The sequence below is a fragment of the Haliotis rufescens genome, unplaced genomic scaffold (genome assembly GCF_023055435.1).
Source record: "Haliotis rufescens isolate VD_foot unplaced genomic scaffold, xgHalRufe1.0.p SCAF_17, whole genome shotgun sequence".
NCBI classification, from domain to species: domain Eukaryota; kingdom Metazoa; phylum Mollusca; class Gastropoda; order Lepetellida; family Haliotidae; genus Haliotis; species Haliotis rufescens.
Window position 1 is genome coordinate 25,701,546 of NW_025963857.1, and position 25,722 is coordinate 25,727,267.

Consider the following 25,722-nt stretch of genomic DNA (forward strand, 5'->3'; position numbering starts at 1 on the left):
ATTACGAAGTTGACATCCATAAATTCTCTTCCTTATGCCACACATTTTCAGTTTTTCCTTCACAGCCACCCCACCCCAAATATCTGTTGACAACGAGTTGGCTGTGCACATGCTTTGCAAATCTGCATTACAGTTTACGAACCGGATTTCGAATTCGTTGCACAAATTTGATTGGATTCTGCATAGACTCATTAATCCAGCCAAACTGTAACTCCATAATACCAGCCTAGTTCAGCAAGGGTGGAAACAGGACTTTTATAGTCAGTTAACGCCCTTGCCTCAGGAAGATGAGTTGTCTAAAGACTTTTTTCAGCTTATCATCTGGTTCTAATCCTAGATTTGTCCTGATAATGATATCAAGTGTGGCAATGCGAGTGGGATTCATAACCTGGGTCCTTTTCAGATATTTATATTTGAATAAAAAACTGTTTTGTAACTGAATTCTGATTAAAGTGGTTCTAAATAACAGTCATTAATCAGAATATTGATATCAGATTCATGACGTTGTCTGATACTCCTTCCATGATTATAGACTGAATGTTGACTGACACGTGATGCCAAAACCAAGCTCATCTGATCAATGAAGGTGAAGCGTGGCCAAGTCGTCTAAGCCGCCGCAATTCGCTGTGCAAAGTTGCGTGCCTTCGCTACGCTAGAAACCTATGATTGTGGGTTCGAATCCCGGTTCACCCTGATTATGTTTCTAGGTTTGTCAGCACGTGCTCATGGGTTTCACGAAAAAATAAACGTCTAAGACCTGCATCACTTTGGGCTTTCCTCCCACAATAAGCAGACACGCCGTGATATAACTGGAATATTGTTCAACCCAACTCACCCACTCACTGATCAATGATAGCCTTCAACTTTATAATGTGGACTAGTTTTGTGTCTTCTTGAGTGAATTACCAGTTAAAAGGAAGTCAAATGGCGATCTGTCTTGCATGGGAGCAACCTAGAATACCTCTAATATTTGATTACAGTAAACTACGGTTATAACGAACACGCTTATAACGAACTGACGGATATAACGAACTGACATTTTTGGTCCCGACTATATGCTGTTGTTATATTGTATATATGCTTATAACGAACTACGGTTATAACGAACTAAAATTAGTAGTCCCTTTGAGTTCGTTATAACCGTACTTTACTGTATATCGGTAACATTTCAGGGTGAAGGTCAGGTGGATGACAAGGTCACAATCATCAACAGCCGCTTGCAAGGGGAGGTAACTGTTGCAGCACGGAGTGTTGTGAGCCACTGTGACCTACATGGACGGATCAACATTGGACGAGACTCTGTCATCACCTGTCTCAACGTAGAGGAAGTCAGTGTAAGACATTTTGTTTAATTTTCAATAATTCAGTGATGATAGGTACAAGTTATCAGAGTTTCTTGTTGCTGTTTTGAAGTAATAGTCCAGGCAAAATAAGGTTTCACTGGAACAAATTGCAACAGAATTTAACATACTAAAACAACATACTAAAAGTCCCAAGCAAATACCAGTTTGGGAAATATGTCTAAATTGCATAATCCAATATGGCCACCAATTAACAATATATCTTCCATATTTCAGATGAGGTTCAATGTTTTGATGAAAAAGAGCATGTGTTGTATTACGAAATAGCCGTATTATGTTTCTAAAAAGATATTCACAACTACTGAACGTTTTCGACTATTGACAAATCTGGAAAAATTCAAGATGGCCACCAATTTCAAGATGGCCGACAAGATTCCTAAATGTGTGTTTACACTGTTGAATTTTTTAACTTTAAAACAGTGTGCTAGGACTTATAGTCATATAACTTGGCACACTAACTCACTGAAGTATAGTTAACACTTTTAGATAGAAACTCCATCACCAGAGCCCCCTGGTGGCCCAAAATTCCAAGATGGCTAGGCATAGAATATCAATACACTGTTTATCTCTGATGACATATTTGAGTGATCTGAACTTTTACATTGTGGTAAACAGACCCAAGGATGCATGAAAAATACTCATTCATTTGTATAAATCCAATATAACCAAGAAATATCAATATTTATCTCTTAAATGACATGTTTTGGCGAGTTTAAATTTCATTGTTGATTGTTATTGTCTGAATCTACATATAGCATGACAATAAACGCAGTGACAAGTTTCATTTTCATTTATGTAAATACTTGTTGGAAACAAGTATGACCTATAATGAAGTCCTCTCAGAATTTACCCAAAACCAGTTGTTTCACAAGAAGTTGATGAGTTATCTCCCTTGTAGTTCATTTGTGGAAATCCAATAAAACCACCAAATACCAAACGCAGAAGGGAACACCCTTAGTGATTGGTACATCTGTAGGCACCTGACAACAAAATGATGATGTGAGATCTGGTAACGATGCAGGCAGACGTGAAAGTCTGATCGTATATTTGGCACAGCCTTCGGTAAGGATATCTGTCACAGTGTCAATGGTGTAAATCTGTCATTTCTTGTTGTAGAAGAAAAAGAGAACGATCAACTTCGGTGAAGGACTAGTGATTCAGGGGTACCACATCTATCTGAAGACCTTAAGGACAAGTCCATATGTCCTTACTGTCCATGGCAGGTTCGACAACATCAAGGTATGTTTCGCTTGGTCTGCATCTCAGCCCTCCTTCACAAAGCAGGCTTACCTCCTGCATTCCATCATAGGATGGTGTACTGATACTGTTGCTTTGTGAAACAGGGCCTAGGTCAGGAGGCTGACAAACAAGTTATAGATATTTAGCTGCCACTTCTATCAGAAATACTGCCTCCTTGTCCCGTGGATAGCTAGAGCATCATCCCAGGGAGCGGAAGGTCAGTGGTTCCATCCCTGGTTGCGTCATACCAAAAGACAAAGATGGTACTTGTTGTTACCCTGTCTGGCAGTCAGCATTAAGGGACTAAAACAAGGACTGGTCGGCTTGGAGTTAGTATACTGTGTCTGAGTGGGGTATTTACGGGAAATTGTAGCTAAATTGTGGGCTAGCACTATAAACCATTCGTCTGGGCTAGTACAAGCAGCCACACACACTAAGCACGTCACTATTTAATTGCCATTATCTTGAACGTGACGTTAAGCTCCATTTCACGTCGCCTGCATTAGCAATACACATTAGCTGACTGTGGATCCCAGATGTGAACCTAAGATCCTAAGTCTGTAAGTACCCTTTCTGTACTCAGATTTCACCAAGGGGTATATAGATCACTTCAGGCTTTCCTCCCATGTCAACCCGTGAAGATTCCAGGGTAGAATAATTCTTCAGCAACCCATGCTTGTCGTAAAAGGCGACTATGCTTGTCGTAAGAGGCGACTAAAGGGATCGGGTGGTCAGGCTCGCTGACTTGGTTGATGCATGTCATCGATCCCAATTGCGTGGATCGATGCTCATGATATTAATCACTGGATTGTCTGGTCCAGACTTGATTATTTATAGACCGCCGTCATATAGCTGGAATATTGCTGAGTGCGGCGTTAAACAACAAACCAAACCAAAATCCTCCCACGTCAAGCTGACAGGCTGTGACATAACTGAAATACAGTTCAAAGCAGTGTTACACACAACTCCACGACTCGCTGACTTCCAAACCATACTGTCATGATAAGTTCCTGATGGTCAACAGAGGGGGAGAATCTGATAATAGTTAGGTGACATTAAACCAAAGTAAAAAGGTTTATGCAGTTTAGTCATAACAATATTTGTCAAGCACCTGATCTTGTTTACAATCACATGATCAGTTAGAGCGTGTACATTCTCACTAACACTGAAGTGATGCTCTGTCTGATAATACAAATGGTCCAACCTTGTGACCTCTGTTGTAGAGAAAGTTTAAAAAATGGTTTCATCTATGATCAAAGATATGTGCTTCCAAAAACGTTTTGTCAAAATTGTATATAACATATTCTAGTATGGGCGGCCAGGCAAACGCAATCCTCGCACAATGTTCACATTTCAGATGTTATGAAAATGACGCAAGACATTGTGCATCTCAGCATGCAGTTATCATATACACAGCGGAACAAGCCGATTAAACTCGCCATCCGGCGTTCTATATTGTCAACATCCTTTAGCAGTTTAGTGTCCTTTCATGTGCACTGACGTTCTTTAGTACACATTGTTCTTTCGTTTCATATGATGTCTTTTCGTAACATTTGACTGTTTTAGCATACTTTTTACCTTTATTTCAGCTTCGTACTTTATACCGGCATCTATTTGTTTTGTATTTCGACCTTTATTATTAAAATTTAATACTTTATTTGTAACATTTGACTGTTATTGCATACTTTTGTCCTTCATTTCAACTTTGTATTTTTGATCAAATGGCCACCGATCCTTTATGCCTATTTTGGGATCAGAAGTCTGAGACATTTTTGCTGGAAGCGAACGTATAAGTAGTATACGGATTAGAAAATAGATCCTAGATGACGTAGTCCGCTCTGGTGGTTGGCTGATGCCTGCGGGTGATGTCTTGTGTTGTGCAGGCGCCGTCATGGAAGAGCACCAGCTCCTTCTGTAACGAGCCATGGCTAGTGGTCCTCAACAGGACGGGCATCACCAAGGAGGACCTGTGGGGGACGGAGTTGGTAAGTGAAGTCCGGCAGGTGATCACAGCATTGGGAACATTTTTTCAAAGTTAAGTTCACAATGCCATATATGGTATGGGAGAAATGTACCTGTGATGCCAACCTGGATGATTTTTGAAGAATTATTACCATATTTGGAACTAAATTCTGCAAATTATGATGATTATGCAAAATATGTTGCAGACTTTGTCAAGAAATAATCACATGTAATTTTAACTAGCTTTTGATCTTGTTAGTCATTGTCAAATATTTAACTTCTTTATAATCACTTTAAGAATCATATGTTTTAGTTTGTGAAGATTAACAGATTTTGAGGAGTTTTTATGATTAAAATGATGCAAAAAAATTTAAAAACTATTTTTCAAAACTATAGTCAGACATGCTAATAACCATTATTGTTTTAACATTGCTAATTTTAAATGCCAACTATCCCCTATATTCCTAATTTTAGAATAAGAAATGCATCTGTTTACTGGGATATATGATACAGCAATTCTTCCGTCAAAGTATAATGTTCACTGCCGTGAAATATCAAGTTTTTATGTCCACTGCAGTGAAATATCAAGTGTATGTTCACTGCAGTGAAATATGAAGTGTTATGTTCACTGTAGTGAAATATCAAGTGTTATGTTCACTGCAGTGATATATCAAGTGTTATGTTCACTGCAGTGAAATATGAAGTGTTATGTTCACTGTAGTGAAATATCAAGTGTTATGTTCACTGCAGTGAAATATCAAGTGTTATGTTCACTGCAGTGAAATTTCAAGTGTTATGTTCACTGCAGTGAAATTTCAAGTGTTATGTTCACTGCAGTGATATATCAAGTGTTATGTTCAATGCAGTCAAATATCAAGTGTTATGTTCACTGCAGTGAAATATCAAGTGTTATGTTCACTGCAGTGATATATCAAGTGTTATGTTCACTGCAGTGAAATATGAAGTGTTATGTTCACTGTAGTGAAATATCAAGTGTTATGTTCACTGCAGTGAAATTTCAAGTGTTATGTTCACTGCAGTGAAATATGAAGTGTTATGTTCACTGTAGTGAAATATCAAGTGTTATGTTCACTGCAGTGAAATATCAAGTGTTATGTTCACTGCAGTGAAATTTCAAGTGTTATGTTCACTGCAGTGAAATATGAAGTGTTATGTTCACTGCAGTGAAATATCAAGTGTTATGTTCACTGTAGTGAAATATCAAGTGTTATGTTCACTGCAGTGAAATATCAAGTGTTATGTTCACTGCAGTGAAATATCAAGTGTTATGTTCACTGCAGTGAAATTTCAAGTGTTATGTTCACTGCAGTGAAATATGAAGTGTTATGTTCACTGTAGTGAAATATCAAGTGTTATGTTCACTGCAGTGAAATATCAAGTGTTATGTTCACTGCAGTGAAATATCAAGTGTTATGTTCACTGCAGTGAAATATGAAGTGTTATGTTCACTGTAGTGAAATATCAAGTGTTATGTTCACTGCAGTGAAATTTCAAGTGTTATGTTCACTGCAGTGAAATATGAAGTGTTATGTTCACTGTAGTGAAATATCAAGTGTTATGTTCACTGCAGTGAAATATCAAGTGTTATGTTCACTGCAGTGAAATTTCAAGTGTTATGTTCACTGCAGTGAAATATCAAGTGTTATGTTCACTGCAGTGAAAATATCACTATTCTCAACTACAGAAAACTTTCACACTGAAGTATATAATATAATAATGTCTGTGTTGGGCTAATTATCTCTACTGATCAATTTTAACAGTTGTCATGAGGTCAAACTTTGCTCATCTCCCTGTCTTCCAGGAGAATGACAATCAGACGATACTGACGGCCAAGATGTTCCCTGTGTTTCATGCCACAGATGTAATCGGTCTGCGCGAGATTCTGTGGCTGCAGGGACAGCTCGCAGATGATGGAGAGAGGACAATACTCAAACGGTGAGCACTACATTCACATTCCTCCAACTCACCCTAAGGGTAAATATGACATTCACATTCTTCCATCTCACCATCAGGGTGAACACGACATTCACATTCTTCCATCTCACCCTAAGGGTGAACATGACGTTCACATTCCTCCATCTCACCCTAAGGGTGAACACAACATTCACATTCCTCCATCTCACTGATAGTGTGAGCATTACATTCACATTCCTCCAACTCACCCTAAGGGTGAACACGACATTCACATTCCTCCATCTCACCAGCAGGGTGAACACAACATTCACATTCCTCCATCTCACCATAAGGGTGAACACGACATTCACATTCTTTCGTCTCACAGACAGGGTGAACACTACATTCACATTCCTCCATCACACCATCAGGGTGAACACGACATTCACATTCTTCCATCTCACCCTAAGGGTGAACATGACGTTCACATTCCTCCATCTCACCCTAAGGGTGAACACAACATTCACATTCCTCCATCTCACTGATAGTGTGAGCATTACATTCACATTCCTCCAACTCACCCTAAGGGTGAACACGACATTCACATTCCTCCATCTCACCAGCAGGGTGAACACAACATTCACATTCCTCCATCTCACCATAAGGGTGAACACGACATTCACATTCTTTCGTCTCACAGACAGGGTGAACACTACATTCACATTCCTCAATCTCACCATCAGGGTGAACACGACATTCACATTCTTCCATCTCACCCTAAGGGTGAACACAACATTCACATTCCTCCATCTCACTGATAGTGTGAGCATTACATTCACATTCCTCCAACTCACCCTAAGGGTGAACACGACATTCACATTCCTCCATCTCACCAGCAGGGTGAACACAACATTCACATTCCTCCATCTCACCATAAGGGTGAACACGACATTCACATTCTTTCGTCTCACAGACAGGGTGAACACTACATTCACATTCCTCCATCACACCCTAAGGATGAACGCTACATTCGAATCCCTCCATCTCACCGACAGGGTGAACACTACATTCACCTTCCTCCATCTCACTGACAGGGTGAACACTACATTCACCTTCCTCCATCTCACTGACAGGGTGAACACAACATTCACATTCCTCCATCTCACTGACAGGGTGAACACTACATTCACATTCCTCCATCTCACTGACAGGGTGAACACTACATTCACCTTCCTCCATCTCACTGACAGGGTGAACACTACATACACATTCCTCCATCTCACCATAAGGGTGAACACTACATTCACAGTCCTCATCTCACTGACGGAGTGAATGCAACATTCACATCCCTCTATCTCACAGACAGGGTGAACACTACATTCACAGTCATCATCTCACTGACAGGGTGAACACTACATTCACCTTCTTCCATCTCACCGACAGGGTGAACACTACATTCACCTTCCTCCATCTCACCGACAGGGTGAACACTACATTCACAGTCCTCATCTCACTGACAGGGTGAACACTACATTCACATTCCTCCATCTCACTGACAGGGTGAACACTACATACACATTCCTCCATCTCACCATAAGGGTGAACACAACATTCACAGTCCTCATCTCACTGACGGAGTGAATGCGACATTCACATCCCTCTATCTCACAGACAGGGTGAACACTACATTCACAGTCATCATCTCACTGACAGGGTGAACACTACATTCACCTTCTTCCGTCTCACCGACAGGGTGAACATTACATTCACCTTCCTCCATCTCACCCACAGGGTGAACACTACATTCACATCCCTCCGTCTCACCCACAGGGTGAACACTACATTCACCTTCCTCCGTCTGACCGACAGGGTGAACACTACATTCACAGTCCTCATCTCACTGACGGAGTGAACACGACATTCACATCCCTCTATCTCACAGACAGGGTGAACACTACATTCACCTTCCTCCATCTCACAGACAGGGTGAACACTACATTCACAGTCCTTATCTCACTGACGGAGTGAACACGACATTCACATCCCTCTATCTCACAGACAGGGTGAACACTACATTCACATTCCTCCATCTCACTGACAGGGTGAACACTACATTCACATTCCTCCATCTCACAGACAGGGTGAACACTACATTCACATTCCTCCATCTCACTGACAGGGTGCACACTACATTCACCTTCCTCCATCTCACTGACAGGGTGAACACTACATACACATTCCTCCATCTCACTGACAGGGTGAACACTACATTCACCTTCCTCCATCTCACCGACAGGGTGAAGACTACATTCACCTTCCTCCATCTCACCAACAGGGTGAACACTACATTCACAGTCCTCATCTCACTGACGGAGTGAACACCACATTCACAGTCTATTCTGTGAGATAAACATGCTACTCCAACCTCCATTGTTAACTACAGCAACTCATGCATCTAGCTATAGTAAAAAAATCACTGAGTTACCATTTCATCATGCCGCTCCCTACTTATCAAATACAACACCTGCAAAAGTAGCTTTAATACTTGGTAATGTTACCAGGGTGTCACAAAATATCTAGATGCAGTTAAGGCTATTAAGCCACTCATAGTAATTTCATGGTGCAAAACTTTCCCGATTTGCAGCAATCACTACAAATGCTTGGAAATACATGTACATTTTAAATGGCAATATAATCATGTTTTGTAATATACTTTTGAAAATTTACATTGCTGCTTTAACAAGTTTGAAATGTGTTCACTCCTGCCAGGATCTTTCCGGAAGCAAAACATTACAGGTTTCAACTGTACATTATACGCAGGCTAGATTATTTATTAGTGACCGCCTCCGTGGTCTAGTGGTAGAGCGTCCGCCCGGAGAGCGGAAGGTCCGGGGTTCGATCCCCGTCCGCCTCATACCAAAAGACGTTAAAAGATGGTACTTGTTGTTACCCTGTCTGGCGCTCGGCATTAAGGGGCTAAAACAAGCACTGGTCGGCTCGGAGTCAGTATACTGTGTCTGAGTGGGGTATTCATGTTAAACTGCGGCATGGTATCTCAGTGAGCTAGCACTTTAAATCGGCATCAGTCCGGACTAGTACAAGCAGCCACACAAACACACACACGTACATGCACGTCGCTATATAAGTGCAATAATCTTGGACGCGACGTTAAAGCCTATTTCACCTCACCTCACCATATTCATTGGTAAATATTCTACACAAGAAGCTATAGCAGGCTCTATGCGTGATGCATGTCTTCTCTACCACCAGGTGGCGCACTTCGTGGCGGCTCTCTCTGGAAGAAATCCAGACTTTCACTGATGCTGGTAAAATATTTGAACAGAGACGGTAAGTCTGAATTGAAACCAATTCTTTCCGTTCGTGCAAATAAGCATTGACTGGATCAGTATAAGTGTTGCTATGGTTACTAATAGCATGGGTAGCAAATAATAAAGAATATTCTCAATAAGCATGCTTACTATCGATGTAGTTTCACATCTGAAATTAAATTCAGTCAATACTAAGGAAGAGAAATTTATGGATGTCAACTTCTTTATTATCAGGAACACAACATTTCGGAGTATATACTTACTCCTTCATCAGGTGAATGATGAATCCATAAATTTCTTTTCCTCTTGGCCCAGTCATCTTAGGCGCCGCGATCCGCTGTGTAGAGTCAGGGACGCGCCAGAAACCTATGATTGTGGGTTCGAATCCCGATTCGCCCCGATTATGTTTCTAGGTTTGTCAGCACCATACCCGTGCTCGTGGGTTTCACCGAAGTGGTAAACATCTGAGACCTGCATCACTTCGGGCTTTCCTCCCACATTAAGCTGACACGCCGTGATATAACTGGAATACTGTTACAAGCGGCGTTAAACCCAAAGCGGCTGCCAATGTTATTTGATGTAAAATATTACCTCTCCAAAGCCGGCCTGCTAGTTGATATGACAGACTTTGGTTCCAGAGAACTCTTCTACAACATCAGCAACCATGAAATATGCAACGTATTGACCAAACAGCAGCACAAGGGATTCCGCAATGTCTACAACAGCGCCAGCGTCGAGGGATACTCACAGACGATTCTCAAATCCCTAGATGAAGGTGCAAATACCATAGTTTCATGTGTATAGTGGGCACTTGAGTATACACGCACCCCTATTCTTAGGTACAAGTTTAGGAAAATTGCTTTTTTGTGTGTGTGCGCAGTCAAAAACTACGTCCTATCGCTTCAAGTAAACAAACAAGTAGATAACAAACTTGTTCGATGAAATTTGCAATTAAACAACACTAGACATGAATTGTTTTATAGGCATTACTTAGAAGTTGACGGATGACAAAGTAGACACAATTAATGGAGAACAGCTTCTTTAGTACTGTAAAGGCGACGTTTCGGAATAGATCCTTATACCGTTGTCAAGCAAGACTGAATGAGGATGTTGTTGCATTAACAACATCTGAGCCTCTGAGCAGGTCGAGATGAATCCTGCACATTCATCTATGTAAGGAAATACTACTATGCAAGAATATCTTCACAGTATTAGTATGACAACCTGTCCGGAGGTTTTCATTTTAGATATTATCAGACATTCACAGGATCATCTGAAGTGATGAAGTTTTGTATTGCCTGGTTTCAGTGGCTAGCAGCACAAGGTCGCCGGGTATCGCTGCTCGGACGTTGGCCAACATCGCGGACGTCCTGGGCTGCATGGCCGGGAATAAGGGGGGCCTGCGGAGTGGGCCTGCAGCCAACAAGTCCTGGTCCAAGGCTTTTGGCTATCTTGAAGTAGGCATTGATGAAGTAGGCACAATTGTGCTCAAATTTGTGTCCTTGGTTTCTGGGGGTTTTGTGCTGACTGTTATTGTATGCGTCAATTGCAAGTATATGTCAAGAGCTAATAAGTTCATTTTCACATTTCATGTCTTAAAGCCAGGCCAATATGTTTTCTTGCTTCGCTGAGGATGTTAATTTCATAGATGAGCATCTGCCTGGAAAGCAGAAAGTTGGGGCTTCGATCCCCCGTTGCTTAATATGCCAAGAGGTAATACGTTAATTTTCACATTTCATGTCTCAAATGGGGCGGTTGGGTAGCCTAGTGGTTAAAGCCTTCTCTCGTCACCCCGAAGACCTGAGTTCTATTCCTGACATGGGTACAATGTGAGAGGCCCATTTCTGGTGTCCCCCGCCGTGATATTGCTTAAATATTGCTAAAAGCGGCACAAAACCATACTCCCTCACTCTTGCTTTATGGATGAAGTGAATTTCATAGATGAGCATCTGCCTGGAGAGCAGAATGTCTGGGGTTCGATTCATAGTTGCATAATACCAAAAGACGTTAAAAGATGGTACTTGTTGTTGCCCGGTCTGGCGCTCGCCATTAAGGGGCTAAAACTCGGCTTAGAGTCAGTATACTGTATCTGAGTGGAGTGAGTGAGTATGGTTTTACGCCGCTTTTAGCAATATTCCATCAATATCACGGCGGGGGACACACATTGTACCCATGTCGGGAATCGAACCTGGATCTCCGGAGTGACGAGCGAACGCTTTAACCACTAGGCTACCCGACTGCCCGTGTGTGAGTGGGGACTCAGTGTTAAACTGTGGCACGGTGTGTGAGCTACTGCTATAAAACCAGCATCAGTCTGGACTAGTACAAAGCGGCTTGCTGAAACACAGTAGATGGTCCATCTGGCCTGTCAAAATTTCACCCCTTCTCCATGTATTTTTGACTTTTTTAATTGGACACTTCCTGTGAATCATGTCATTTTGATGAGAAAATGTTAAGGGGGGATGAGGTCGTGTGAATGGTTAACTCAAAGAAAGATATATGTTGATCATCTGGGTAGAATGACAACCGGCCGCCATTTTGTAATGTTGTGTACAACAACACCTTTATCTGTCCATGAATCACTATGAAATGAGGCAAATGGAAGCCAAGATTTAATCTCAGCGTGCAGGAACAAGCGTTTTGGGGGTGAGGAGGTTTTTGTCCAGAGCCCTGCTAGGTATCTCCGTGACCTAAGTTTCATCCACTTCGTGGCCTCCACCATTTAGTTGTAGGCCAGTTAGTTTGGAGAAGGGCCAGTAACATTTAATAGGAGCAAGCCCTGCTGACTACATACAAATTAGTTGTTAAATCTACCCCTGTGAACCAAGACAGTACACTGGTCTTCACAAATAATTATATCAAATGCATCCTGCATGAAGAGACAAATATATCACCAGTAAATATGGTATCATTTTTTGTGGGTTTGATTGATTTCTTTAATGATGTAACATTATTAGCAATCTCATAAAATTCAGACCTTAGTTCTCGCTACCGCTAACAAGGATCTGAAGACATCCCATTAGGGGTCACGTCAGAACAACCTTTCATCCAACCAATCAGAGCGTCACTTACCAGATTATGAAAGTGACAGTCGGAATGTGATTTCTAATCATGCATCCTCGAAAACTTTAACACGGGGTATTCCGAACGATAGTTACGGGTTTAATGACGGAATCCATACAATCTAGACCATCTATTAGCCATTCCAGAATGTTCTTTTGTTCAGGTTTCAAATTTGTAATCGAGAATTTGTCAAAATATGTTTTGAAGCGTAGTCGCAAATTTGAAATTAGTGCCGTAAGCTGCACTTGAGAAAGCTGCCTTCTGATTGGTCATTCTATTGGTCGGTCAAAGTTCGCGCAAGGTCGGTCTGACGTGACCAGTAATGGGATGTCCTCAGATCTTTGTTTAGTGGTAGCGAGAACTGTGATCTGATTTTAATGAGATTGCATTATTATTAGTTTTTAATAAATGTCTTTCATCGTCTTACATTTTCTCTGACCTCCCAGGCTAAGGACCTCGCAGTGGGTGTGGCTGCTCTGGCCAAGGAGAGAGAGCGCTGGCTGGGTCGTCCTGACCTCCTGGTGAGGGCAGCGCGACATTACGAGGGGGCGGCACAAATACTCATCAGGCAGGCAGTGATGACAGCAAAGGAGGTAGGATCACTGATATTCAGGAGGAGGAGGAGGGACGGTGGGTAGCCTTGGGCCTTGGAGATAAGGCCAACGATCACGGACTCATGCAAAATCATTCAACAATCCTGCAAATTTGTATACCGGGGTATTTGTTTATTTAAAAAGGATTGTTTATTGCTCACATATATGAACTGTCACACTTTCTGTTTTGAGTGCGTGACGAGCCAACGCTTTAACCACTAGGCTACCCGGCGTTGGAGTCGCCTAGAAGTATAGGGTTCGCTTGTCTTCCGAATGCCCGGGCTTCATTACCCAGATGGGTTCGATGTGTGAAGCCCCTTTCTAGTGTCCCTGCCTTGATATTGCTGGAATATCACTAACAGTGACCTAAAACCATACTCACTCACTCACTCACTCACTCACTCACTCACACTCACACTCACTCACTCACTCACTCACTCACTCCACTCACTCACTCACTCACTCACTCACTCACTCACTCACTCACTCACTCACACACTCCACTCACTCACTCACTCACTCACTCACTCACTCACTCACCCACCCACCCACCCACTCACTCACTCGCCAGTTTGAAATCATTTGACAAAGATCATGCAATTTCAGTCTATCGAGTTTTTAATGGTGAAAATGTTTACTCTCAAAATTGAATATTGAATAATAACAGAATATTTCTCCCCTAATTCACACCACCACTGTGAGTATTTTTAACTTCTTACATTGCAGTTTTTCAACCCCCAACAAGGAACACTGCCACGTATCAACAAGTGGGTGACGGCGGAGTGCCCCGCCCGTATTGACATATCAGGGGGGTGGTCGGACACGCCCCCCATCACATATGAACACGGTGGCGCTGTCACAATCGTTGGACTACTTATTAACGGCAAGGTAGGTTGATGCTGATGCTGTGTGTACTTTTTCATCATCATCATCATCATCATCATCATCATCATCATCATCATCACTGTTTTATTCCAAATAGGGGTGGCTGAGTAGGCCAAGGCACAACGAACCTCTGTGCAGAGTTGTGTCCCTTATGTGCGCCAGAATCCTATGTTCTTGTCTTTCACCCGGTTCAATCTAATTTATATTCTTCATTTGTGTTAGTACCATACCAGTCGGTTTGACCGAAGTGGTAAATGTCTAAGACCTGCAACACTTCAGGCGTTCCTGACAGCCTTCATGGTCTCGTGGTAGAGCATCTGCCCAGAGTGTGGAAGGTCCGGTGTTCAATCCCCGGCGGTTCATACTAAGAGGTGTCAAAAATGGTACTTATTGTTACCCTGCTTGGTGCTGAGCATTAAGGGGGTAAAACAAGGACTGGTCGGCTTAGAGTCAGTAGAGTACTGTGTCTGAGTGGGGTATTCATGTATTGACGCACGAACACATGCACATGTGTATGCACATCGCTATATAAGTGCAAAAATCTTGAACGCGACACCTCATCCTCCTACATCAAACATGTTGTGAGTGAGTTGGGCTTAACGCTGCTTTGAACAGTATTCCAGTTACAATGTATATAATAGCATGTCAGCTTAATGTTGGATGAAAGCCCGAATTGATGCAGGTCTCCGACGTTTACCACTTCGGTTAAACCCACGATTACATGTATGGTGCTGACAAACCTAGAAACATAGTCCGGGCAAACCAGGATGCAAACCCACGATCATCGGTTTCTGGTGTGCCTAAGGGATGCAACTCTGCACAGGAAATTGCAGCGCCTTTGACGACTGGGCCACCATGCGCCCAAAACCTGTCTTGGCTCAAAAGCAGTTCAAAGCATTGTTAAAATCAACTTTTTCACTCATTTCCCTAAAATTAATTTTGTATTTTTTCAGAGACCTATTGGAGTAAAAGCACGAAGAATACCCGAGTAAGTACGATTAGAGAGTGGAATAAGTTTGAATTAGGAGATAAACATGCTGTGATTTCAGTGTAGAGCTAGATTATCTGAGGATTTAACCTCACTAAATGGAATTTGGTTCGGAATGCTTAGCAAATGTTAAATTTGCCGCAGTTAAACTACGGCTAACCTTGCACTAGTATGTTTATCAAAATTAAACGGATATGTACTGGTGTTAGCAGCAATATTGATTAAAGTGGCATTGAGTTCAATGTTTTTGCTGGGTTGGCGATTAGTACTTTTCTACAAATATTAGCCTCTGCAATGAGGTAGCCACTTAAACAGTCACTTACACACCTATAAATGCCTATGAACATCCAATAGGCCTGTGATCAAGTTGGAGATATGCAGCGACACTGCAGAGAGCCAGTATGTGGAGTGTAAGGAGCTGAGTGACCTTGAAGACTACTACCAGCCCCACACCCCAGGTAAGACAGAGTGGAGCATGTCAGTTTACTGATCAAACAATCTGTGAATCTCTTGTGACTATGGTCTGATAAATAACAAGTTGAAATATGAACCTAAGGTTTTAGTATTGAAATTAGTATTGCAAAAATCCCTATGAAGAGCCGGATTAGAATAGGTCTTCAGCTTGTCTTCTATGGTTGTTGTCGACAAACGGGTAAGGCTCGCTGACTTGGATGATGCATGTCATCGTATCCCAATTGGGAAGATCAATGTTGATGTCATCAATGTTGAGTTACCCATCCTAGTTGTATTACTATTACAAAAGTGACAATTCCAACAGGTAAGTTTACTCCGATACATGTCTTAATAACTTCCCCTCCCACGGTGCAGGTGCTCTGTTGAAGGCCTCCTTCGTGTGTGCGGACATCGTTGACCTGATGTCCAGCAAGTCCCTGGCCAAACAACTCCTGGACAACTATGGAGGAGGCTTTGAGATGCAATCCTGGTCAAACATGCCCACTGGCTCCGGTAAGTACCCGAAAAATACCATCCCAGGCCCCTCTCAGAATATTAAATGGTTCGTCCCTCACATATATTTGTATTTTTTAACCTACCAGCCACATTCTTCAGTGTCAAAATCTATTCACCAAATAGAAACATAAAAAGGCCTTGGTGGTGTTGTACAGAGCGATCTTAGCGCTAAGGTGAGCGTAACTCCCAGGGTGCCGTTGTACAAAACAATCTTAGCGCTGCGACTGTCGTGGGAGTTATGATCACCTTAGCGCTAAGGTTGTTTTGTACACCACCCAGGTCTACTATTCCATCTCTGGTGTAAGGATGCTGTGATGTGATGAGGTGTGCTTTTCCCTCCCCCAGGACTCGGCACCAGCAGCATCTTGGCCGGCGCCGTCATGGGGGCAGTGCTCACAGCAGGGGGCAAGACATGTGACCCTGAAGGACTGGTGCATGCTGTAAGTAAGATGTACATTGGATGTTATGGTGAAGAATCCCACAGGGGGATTCTGGGCTTGAATTGGTCTGCAGCAACCAATGGATCCGTGGTCAGGCTCAGTGTCTTTGTGCCCCGACGGCATGGAGACCCGTAAAGATACGGGATAGAATAGGTCTTCAGCAACCCATGCTTGCCGTAAAAGTGACTATGCTTGTCGTAAAAGGCAACTAACGGGATTGGGTGGTCAGGCTCGCTGACTTGGTTGATGCATGTCATCGATCCCAATTGCGTGGATCGATGCTCATGATATTAATCACTGGATTGTCTGGTCCAGACTCGATTATTTACAGACCGCCGTCATATAGCTGGAATATTGCTGAGTGCAGCGTTAAACAACAAACCAACCAAACCAACCCGACAGCATTTATTCTAGAATTTTTTTCTGTATTTGTTATAATGTATATACTCATTCAAGCCAGATAGTGTGTTGACATGTTATAGTATCATTGCTTTGTATTATGTGTTATATGTGGTATCCAAGAATAGATCTTCAGCAACCCATGCTTGCCATAACAAGCGACTCTGCTTGTCGTAAGAGATGACTAATGGGATTGGGTGGTCAGGCTCGCTGACTTGGTTGATGCATGTCATTTTATCCCAATTGCGTGGATCGATGCTCATGATGTCAATCACTGGATTATCTGGTGCAGACTCAATTATTTACAGACCGCCATCACATAGCTGAAATATTGCTGAGTGCGGCGTTAACCAACAAATAAACAAACAAACAAATCCAACTGAATAAACCCTGTCACTTGAGAGTTACCTCCCCTATATCAGCCCATCTCCATATGTGGCTATAAGAACATATTACTTTTTTTTTTGTATTTTCACAATGACCTATTGTTCCCTACTGGTGCTTTATCTACAATGACCTATTGTTCCCTACTGGTGCTGTATGTACAATGACCTATTGTTCCCTACTGGTGCTGTATGTACAATGACCTATTGTTCCCTACTGGTGCTGTATAAACAATGACCTATTGTTCCCTACTGGTGCTGTATGTACAATGACCTATTGTTCCCTACTGGTGCTGTATGTACAATGCCCTATTGTTCCCTACTGGTGCTGTATGTACAATGACCTATTGTTCCCTACTGGTGCTGTATGTACAATGACCTATTGTTCCCTACTGGTGCTGTATGTACAATGCCCTATTGTTCCCTACTGGTGCTGTATGTACAATGCCCTATTGTTCCCTACTGGTGCTGTATGTACAATGCCCTATTGTTCTCTACAGGTGCTGTATGTACAATGCCCTATTGTTCTCTACAGGTGCTGTATGTACAATGCCCTATTGTTCTCTACAGGTGCTGTATGTACAATGCCCTATTGTTCTCTACAGGTGCTGTATGTACAATGCCCTATTGTTCTCTACAGGTGCTGTATGTACAATGCCCTATTGTTCTCTAAAGGTGCTGTATCTACAATGCCCTATTGTTCTCTACAGTTGCTGTATCTACAATGCCCTATTGTTCTCTACAGGTGCTGTATCTGGAGCAACTGTTGACAACAGGTGGGGGGTGGCAGGACCAGATTGGGGGTCTGTTTGGGGGGGTGAGGCTGGGTGTGTCAGAGGCCCAGCTACCCCTGAAGGTGGAGGCGATAGACCTGCAGGTGTCCGAAAGATACGTCCAGAAATTTAGTGACCGACTCGTCCTCATCTACACCGGAAAGACCAGACTCGCCAGGAATCTGCTTCAGGTATGAGTGAGTGAGTGAGTTAGGGAGGGAGGGAAGGAGCGAGTGAACTGTTTCCAGAGCAGAACTCCTAAACTATTACATATGTCTTGATGAAACTTGATGTACAGATCTGTCTAGTGGTGAACTGGTGCCTTTTAAAGATTTGAAATTTTACATTTTTATAAATTTTGTTTGTTTGCATGATGACAGTTGGACTTATACTAAAAAGCAGGATAGTGCTCGTTTCTTGAGAGAACTCCCAAACCTTTGAATATTTTTGGATGCAACTTACTATGTAGATCTGTCTGGTGGTGAACCTGTGCCTTTGGATGATTTGGGAGAGTGAAAAAAAAAACAGCAATATTTTTTTCTTCACTGAACTGAAGGTATCAATTGAAAAGGAACCAAAAGTGGGGTATAAGTAGCCAAACTCCATTTCCAAATTGCACCAGACCGGGAGGATATTTCATCATCCCCTAATGACTCTTGTATATACAGGTAACACACTAGGGCTAACTCTAGATGTCTCCAATGTCCCTGCAGAATACTAGTAGGTCAGATAAGGGTGTTGGCCAACCTCCTTTTTATATATAGTTATACCAAGGTTCCGTCCGTCTGTCCGTCTGTCCGAAAACTTTGTCCGCGCGATTTCTCTTAAACTATTCAGGGGATTCATCTCAAACTTAGTACATATAATCTGTGTCATATGGAGAGGTGCAGTCAAAAGAAAAAAAATGTTTCTATTAATTTTCCATTTTCTTATGAATTTTTCAAACCCTAACCTATCCTAGCTATTTAATTTGTATCTACTGACACACTAGGCGGGTCGGGGGTATTAGAGAGCCACGCTCACTTTTGCATTTGTTTATATTTTGATCTAAGAACTCAGCCTATACCCAGTAATAGTGGTATATTTGTGTCACTGGTCTGTGGTTGATATGTGATATTGCTTGCAGGACGTCATCAGGAACTGGTACGCCCGCAACCCCCACATTGTGACAACTGAGGATGCCCTGGTCATGCTAGCGCGGGAATGTGGCCGTGCCTTCACTGATGGTAATTGGTGGTGGGTGAGGTGAATAGGGTTTAACGTCGCGTCCAAGATTATTGTACTTATATAGCGACGTGTATGTATGTGTGTGTGGCCGCTTGTGCTTGTCCGGACTGATACCTATTTTATAGTGCTAGCCCACTGAGATGCCATGCCCCACTCAGACACAGTATACTGACTCCGGGCCTACCAGTCCTTGTTTTAGCCCCTAAATGCCGAGCACCAGGCAGAGAAACAACAAGTACCATCTTTTAACATCTTTTGGTATGACGCGGCCGGTATAACCCCGGGCCTTCCGCTATCCGGGTGGGCACTCTGCCACTAGACAATGGAGGCAGTCCGTGACATACTCTTCTACTGGTTTGCCAATGTCTATATCAGTATAAACATCTCTGTACAACATCATTGTTTTTCAGGGGCGGTCAGGTAGCCTAGTGGTTAAAGCGTTCGCTCGTCACGCCGAAGAACCGTGTTCGATTCCCGACATGGGTACAATGTGTGAAGCCCATTTCTGGTGTCCCCTGCCGTGATATTGCTGGAATATTGCTAAAAGCGGCATAAAACCTAACTCACTCACTCACTCACTCATTGTTTTTCAGCTCTGATAAATCTGAAAATGTGAGATGCACCCTTTTAAAGCTCTGCACGCTAACGTCGAACCCATTCGACAGAGGTGTCCATCCCCGTGCATCTGATGTCGAACCCATTCGACAGGCGAATAACATAACAACACCCCAAAATAAAACTCGCCATATCTATTTACCAAGAAGGCTTTGCGTAACATTTAAATTACGTATGACATGCATAAATCCTCAGCTTGCTCAATATCAAAACGTTCAGTCATTTATTTACCTCAAAAAGAAAATATCGCGAGTTAAAAATGTTTCGGCCAAACTTCTCGGCACACAACTACCAGAAACGGCCATTGTTGACTTTTGGCACTTCACGTTGAGCGGCATGCAGTCCGATATTTTCTTTATAATTTCATCATTTTTCCTATTCGATCATAATTTTTTGTTTGCTGGCGAAAGGAAAACACTCATGTTCCTTAATTTCTAAAAATTAGCAACTTTCGGTGTAACTAATTGTAAACAAAAACAATCTGAATCGTAACATCATCGATTGGATGAAACTTGTACTATCATGGCAACGGCGGTAAACAAACAACTCCACATGCATAGTTATCCCGTTAGACTATTACAATCATTTTGTTACATCTAACTTAATTTTCTAGAATTATTGACACGTATGTATAAATCTTTGTAAAAAGAATTTCATTTTTAAAGAGTTTGGAAATGATTTCGTTTGATAAACTTTCCGACACATTGACAAGCCGAAAAACAGCTGACAAACGTCAGTGATACGTTTGGGCGTGGCCTAACTCGCGATTTGTTGAGTTGAACAAAGTCAACAAACACTGCGAAAAATGACAAATATTGGATGATACGCAAAATCTGAACTGATATACATTCTAGGTAAACCATTCAATAGCAAAATAATGCATTTTATGAGAAATAATCAAAATACTTGCAATTTTAGCTATGATTTCTGAAACCGGAAGCACGTACCGCATGTGACACATGGAAGCAAAATATGCAAAAGTTGGTAAGCTATCATAAAGAAATTCCGAAATAGATTCAAATTCAAAAGAAAATACATAATTTACTATTTTTCGTCAACTCTTTACTATTTATTGATCTGGAGAGCAGTCTTTACTCCTATTTGTTTCATATTTCTTCGTGATTGTCGCCATCAAATGTGCAAGTCTAAATCCGAAACCGTAATGGATTTCACGCTCGATGATATTAATTTTAAAATATTTTCTAAAAACGAACGCAACGGAGAGCGATACAACGTATTGATATGCCATAATAATAACATAATATTGTTATAGGTCTAACATTACAAAAAGAACAATTTAAATATTAAAGATGTTGTTGAAAACTTTCTGAGAACCTCCCGTCCTCTGAACCGATAAAATTTTGGTACACAACGAGGTAGGCTAGTGTAAATATATATAGATTCTAGGCTCCTATATATGTGATTTTGTACCCAAAACAAATTAAATTGTACCCAAAATACTTTGTGAATTTGTACCTAAGAAAATAAGAAAATAGATCTATAATTATATTTATGTTTTCATGTAGATGAACAGAACACACAATAAAATATTTCATCAAGTTCCAAATATGATTATGACTGTGATCCTTGAAATTGATTGTTTGGTTTTGAGAGAAAATTGACGTCTTGTCACTGAAGGAGAGGCCAGTTAAGTTGGTTAAACCTAAGTTAGAATGAATTGTTTTGATAGGAAAGTGATATGTTAAGTTTAAGACACCAAATTAATGTATATCTTTGAAATAATTCTAGGTTGATCTACAAAATCACATACCCATTTGGGTAACAAATTACTAGAAATTTTGGGTACAAAAGTCACCACTGTACATTTCAACTGATTTTCGTGAATCAATGGGATAAAAAATTTTCGTCTGAATGATTCCTTTTCTCATTTTTTAAGACAAGAATTTGTTTTACATAACAAAACAGGCAGATCTACACAGATCACGTTTAGTCCTAAAAATGTTTAAAATATGGACACCTCAGAAATGAGGGCTTATAAGGTTATAATTCTACCTAACTTGTCACATGGTTTGACTTAGATCTAGGTCTACCTAAGAAAAGTCCTTATGAAAATCTGTTTTTATTTTTTTTATGACACTGACATTTCTGGCACTTAGACAAAGACTATTCAAGGAAAGACAGATATGTTTTTGAATGAAAATATGACTTTCCTTTATAATTCTTTTTTCATGATGACAGGGGAACTTTTATACACACCAGCTGAGGAAGTTGTGATACTGTGATTGCATACAAAGAAAAAACAGGTTGGAAGCAGTACCTGTATGTATAAAATAGACCACATAAGATGAACAAAAGTAATGGATTGGCTGACTGGAAAAAATACATCTGGCAAGGGTAAACATGTACACAGGCATGTTTCTTTTCATTCCAACCAGAAGACTGAGATAGCATTTTCTAAGAAACCTGTGGCAAACTTACCAGCTCATGTGCCACCATGGTTCTTGTGATTAAACAAACAAAAATGTCATGTACTGTTACAAGTACTGTTACTGTAATTAAATTAAATTAATTCCTATTAAATTTTATTTTAGAATTGTTTTACTTGGAAACAAACCACATAATGCACAAGATTAATGTCCATATGAGTTTAGTATGTATATGTTAAGGATCTGATTTATTCATTATTCATGGAATACTAAAATTAAAATGATGACATCAGAGAGTTACTTATTCACATAGTTGATTTTCAGAGTGCAAGATAATAATTGTTGAATAAATATGTTTAAACTAAAGATAATAATTGAAGTTTGATCAGTTACACTGTGCTGATGCAAAGACTAATATTTACTGTCCCCACACACCATCATTGTGGGAAAAATAACTATTAAATATAACTTAAAATTTTAAAACCTGTAAACAGCTGTAAATAATTAAACAATTACAAATCTATCATCAATACGCCATCATGGTGGTCTTCATATTTTTGGAATAAATTTAGAAATCCTTCGTGTAACTGTTCTAAAATCATGCTAGAATCTATGAATGTATTCCCGAAAGGAAAGCTATCCTAAATGTAATGTGGAACTAACACCGAAAATATGTACGTAGCATTTTATTGCTTATATATACCCTATCATATTCAGCAACGCGGGGATGTTATTTTGAAACACGTTTTGTCAAGCCCATTTTCGCGCACCTGTTGAAGAGGGTGATCTTGCTGATCGACGATATCCATAGACGTATTACGTGGGATACACTTGTTGTAGTGAAACTTATCAGCGTTTACATCGCAGAAATATGAATCATGTCCCATTTATATTCACAACATTGAATGGTGATTCTTAAATATCAACAGAAGTTCAAATAAAAGATACCGAGAAACTTGCATGTGGCATGTTGATTTATCGTCTACCGTTTCCGGGTCACGGGAGTATGCAAGGTCAAACGGATTAACTAATACGCGAATTATATCGTCAAAGTCACATTTTTATTTCATGTTAGTGGCGATTACTGATACTGTGTATCGACTTATGTTTTTGCTGTATGTGATTGGCGAACTATTTCAAAATTTACTGTAATTGTTTTGTTTCGAAAGCTTATCAGCAGACTACCCCTGTCTGTGACATCACATCCGGTGACCTATGCACTTATTGAAATAGTGCTGTCAGAATTCACGATCTTTATTTTCATTTTTCTCTCGTCATATTTATTGGAATATGACGAATAAAACATTCTTCGATTGAGAAGATCGTCAACTTTCGCCAAGTTATATTTTTAAAGGCAATGTAAACTTTGTTGATGTTAAAATAGCAATAAGTTATGCGGAGGTCGAGCGAAGCGCGCCATGTTTGATTTTAGGACGTCTGCTAGCATCATGACACGGGTTGTTTATTTTTGTATATCGTAAATATTCAACCAAAACGCTTGAAATTAGGATTAGTGAATATTTATAAGTCATTAATTGTTTCCTGCAAATTTTATAACATGACACGTCAGATTAACCCGAATATTCGTATTTCTGCAACCGACATGATGACCTCGAAAATTAAGTTATTTTTATGTTTAACGTTTAGATAATAAATTCACTGAAATGGTTCCTAATTTACCATCGCGCTGTTATTTGCTGATAAAAAAAACCCGAATTTTTACTCAATTAAAATTAAGATATCGGAGATATGATTATTGAAATCAATTTGCACAAATGTTACGATATTAAAAGGTTCCTAGCATGAAATGCAAACCACCTTCAATAACGCAATTCAGGTAAGTTCAAGAAAATTTACAAATTTTGTGTTCGCTTTGGTCTTAACATTGGTATGATTGAAAACATCAGGATATTTTTATATAGTACTGTGTAGTTTTCTATCAGGAATAAATGTGCAAAATATTTCTTCAATTGCCCCTTGTTTAATGAGGCACCGACTGTTTGAAATCACCCACCCTCTTTAGAGCGCCTTATGCTAAAATTAATCCAGCAGGCAGGGGTAAGAAGTGTGAAAATAATTCAGCAGGCTAAAGGTTAATGGCTGGCAGTTGTACATTGAAAAAAATATGGATTATCTCCCTTAGGTGATCTGGAAGCTCTTGGTTCCTGCGCCAACAAGTATTGGGAAATGAAGAAGCGGATGGCACCGGGATGCGAGACTCTTGTGATTCAGAGAATAATGGAGGTGTTGCGACCCCACAGTCTCGGCCTGTGTATGGCGGGGGCCGGGGGAGGGGGGTTCATGTGGGGCATCATGAAGGAACCAAGCTCCAAGGACAAGGTGGAGAAGCTTCTCGCCACTGTCGAGGTAATGTCACTCCTCCGTCGTGGGGCAATATTGATAGAGGGCTGACTTTTATGTAACACATGTTATATTTTGGATATAGAGAATCTCATCTGAGTGTCTTTTGATATCAAATATATCAACACGAGTTGATAAAAGTGGAAAAATTCTGAGGCTTGCCGAGGATTTTTGCCACTTTTCTCAACGAGTGTTGATATCAGATATCAGAATATGATGCTTTTTTTCAAGTAATAATATTCGCCCAGATTATGTTTCTAGGTTTGTCAGCACCATACACATTCTTGTTGCTTTCACCAAAGTGGTAAACGTCTGAGACCTGCATCACTTCAGGCTTTCATCCCACATGAAGCTGACCCTCCATGATATAACTGGAATACTGTTAAAAGCAGCGTTAAACTCAACTCACTCACTGACTCAAGTAATAATAGACAAAAGTAAACATGTGAGCATGTAAAGCATGCATGCGTGCAAAGCTTTAGAAGATTTCCACAATACTGGTAGTGCATGGTGTAACCAGTGTGTGTGTGTTCGTGTTAAGACACTGAATGGGAAGAAGATAATGTTTGATTCATACAGGTTTCACATCTCTTCCAAAACGATGACAACTTGAGTCCTACGTTCACTCAAATACATGCAATACTACTCAACTCCTGATAGGGAGACTGTGTTAGCTCACACTCTTACGAAAGTCAGGAGACAACAACATATATAAATGTTTACTTTTGTTCGTGAAAAGAAGCTTAACATACGTCAGATCCAGGCCAAATCGCATCCTGTTGGTGTGAAGTTTTGAGTTGTATATCTATTGACAGACTAGTTCCAAGTTGTATA

General features: G+C 40.8%; 1 protein-coding gene across 5 annotated transcripts in view; it reads left to right on the forward strand.

Moving 5' to 3' along the window:
- LOC124113137 (L-fucose kinase-like) overlaps positions 1–25,722 on the forward strand; it is an 85,991-nt gene that overhangs the window by 56,748 nt on the left and 3,521 nt on the right. For 4 of the 5 annotated variants that reach the window (XM_048397800.1, XM_046473376.2, XM_046473377.2 and 1 more), the window contains 16 exons: positions 1,173–1,334; positions 2,478–2,600; positions 4,484–4,585; positions 6,385–6,518; positions 9,747–9,824; positions 10,444–10,580; positions 11,114–11,277; positions 13,315–13,461; positions 14,188–14,349; positions 15,300–15,334; positions 15,689–15,792; positions 16,163–16,300; positions 16,649–16,743; positions 18,271–18,489; positions 19,425–19,524; positions 24,671–24,894. In XM_048397800.1, the coding sequence (XP_048253757.1) occupies positions 1,173–1,334; positions 2,478–2,600; positions 4,484–4,585; positions 6,385–6,518; positions 9,747–9,824; positions 10,444–10,580; positions 11,114–11,277; positions 13,315–13,461; positions 14,188–14,349; positions 15,300–15,334; positions 15,689–15,792; positions 16,163–16,300; positions 16,649–16,743; positions 18,271–18,489; positions 19,425–19,524; positions 24,671–24,894 (2,124 nt within the window). The remainder of the gene's footprint in view (positions 1–1,172; positions 1,335–2,477; positions 2,601–4,483; positions 4,586–6,384; positions 6,519–9,746; positions 9,825–10,443; positions 10,581–11,113; positions 11,278–13,314; positions 13,462–14,187; positions 14,350–15,299; positions 15,335–15,688; positions 15,793–16,162; positions 16,301–16,648; positions 16,744–18,270; positions 18,490–19,424; positions 19,525–24,670; positions 24,895–25,722) is intronic. The other variant, XM_048397802.1, reaches the window with a different exon arrangement.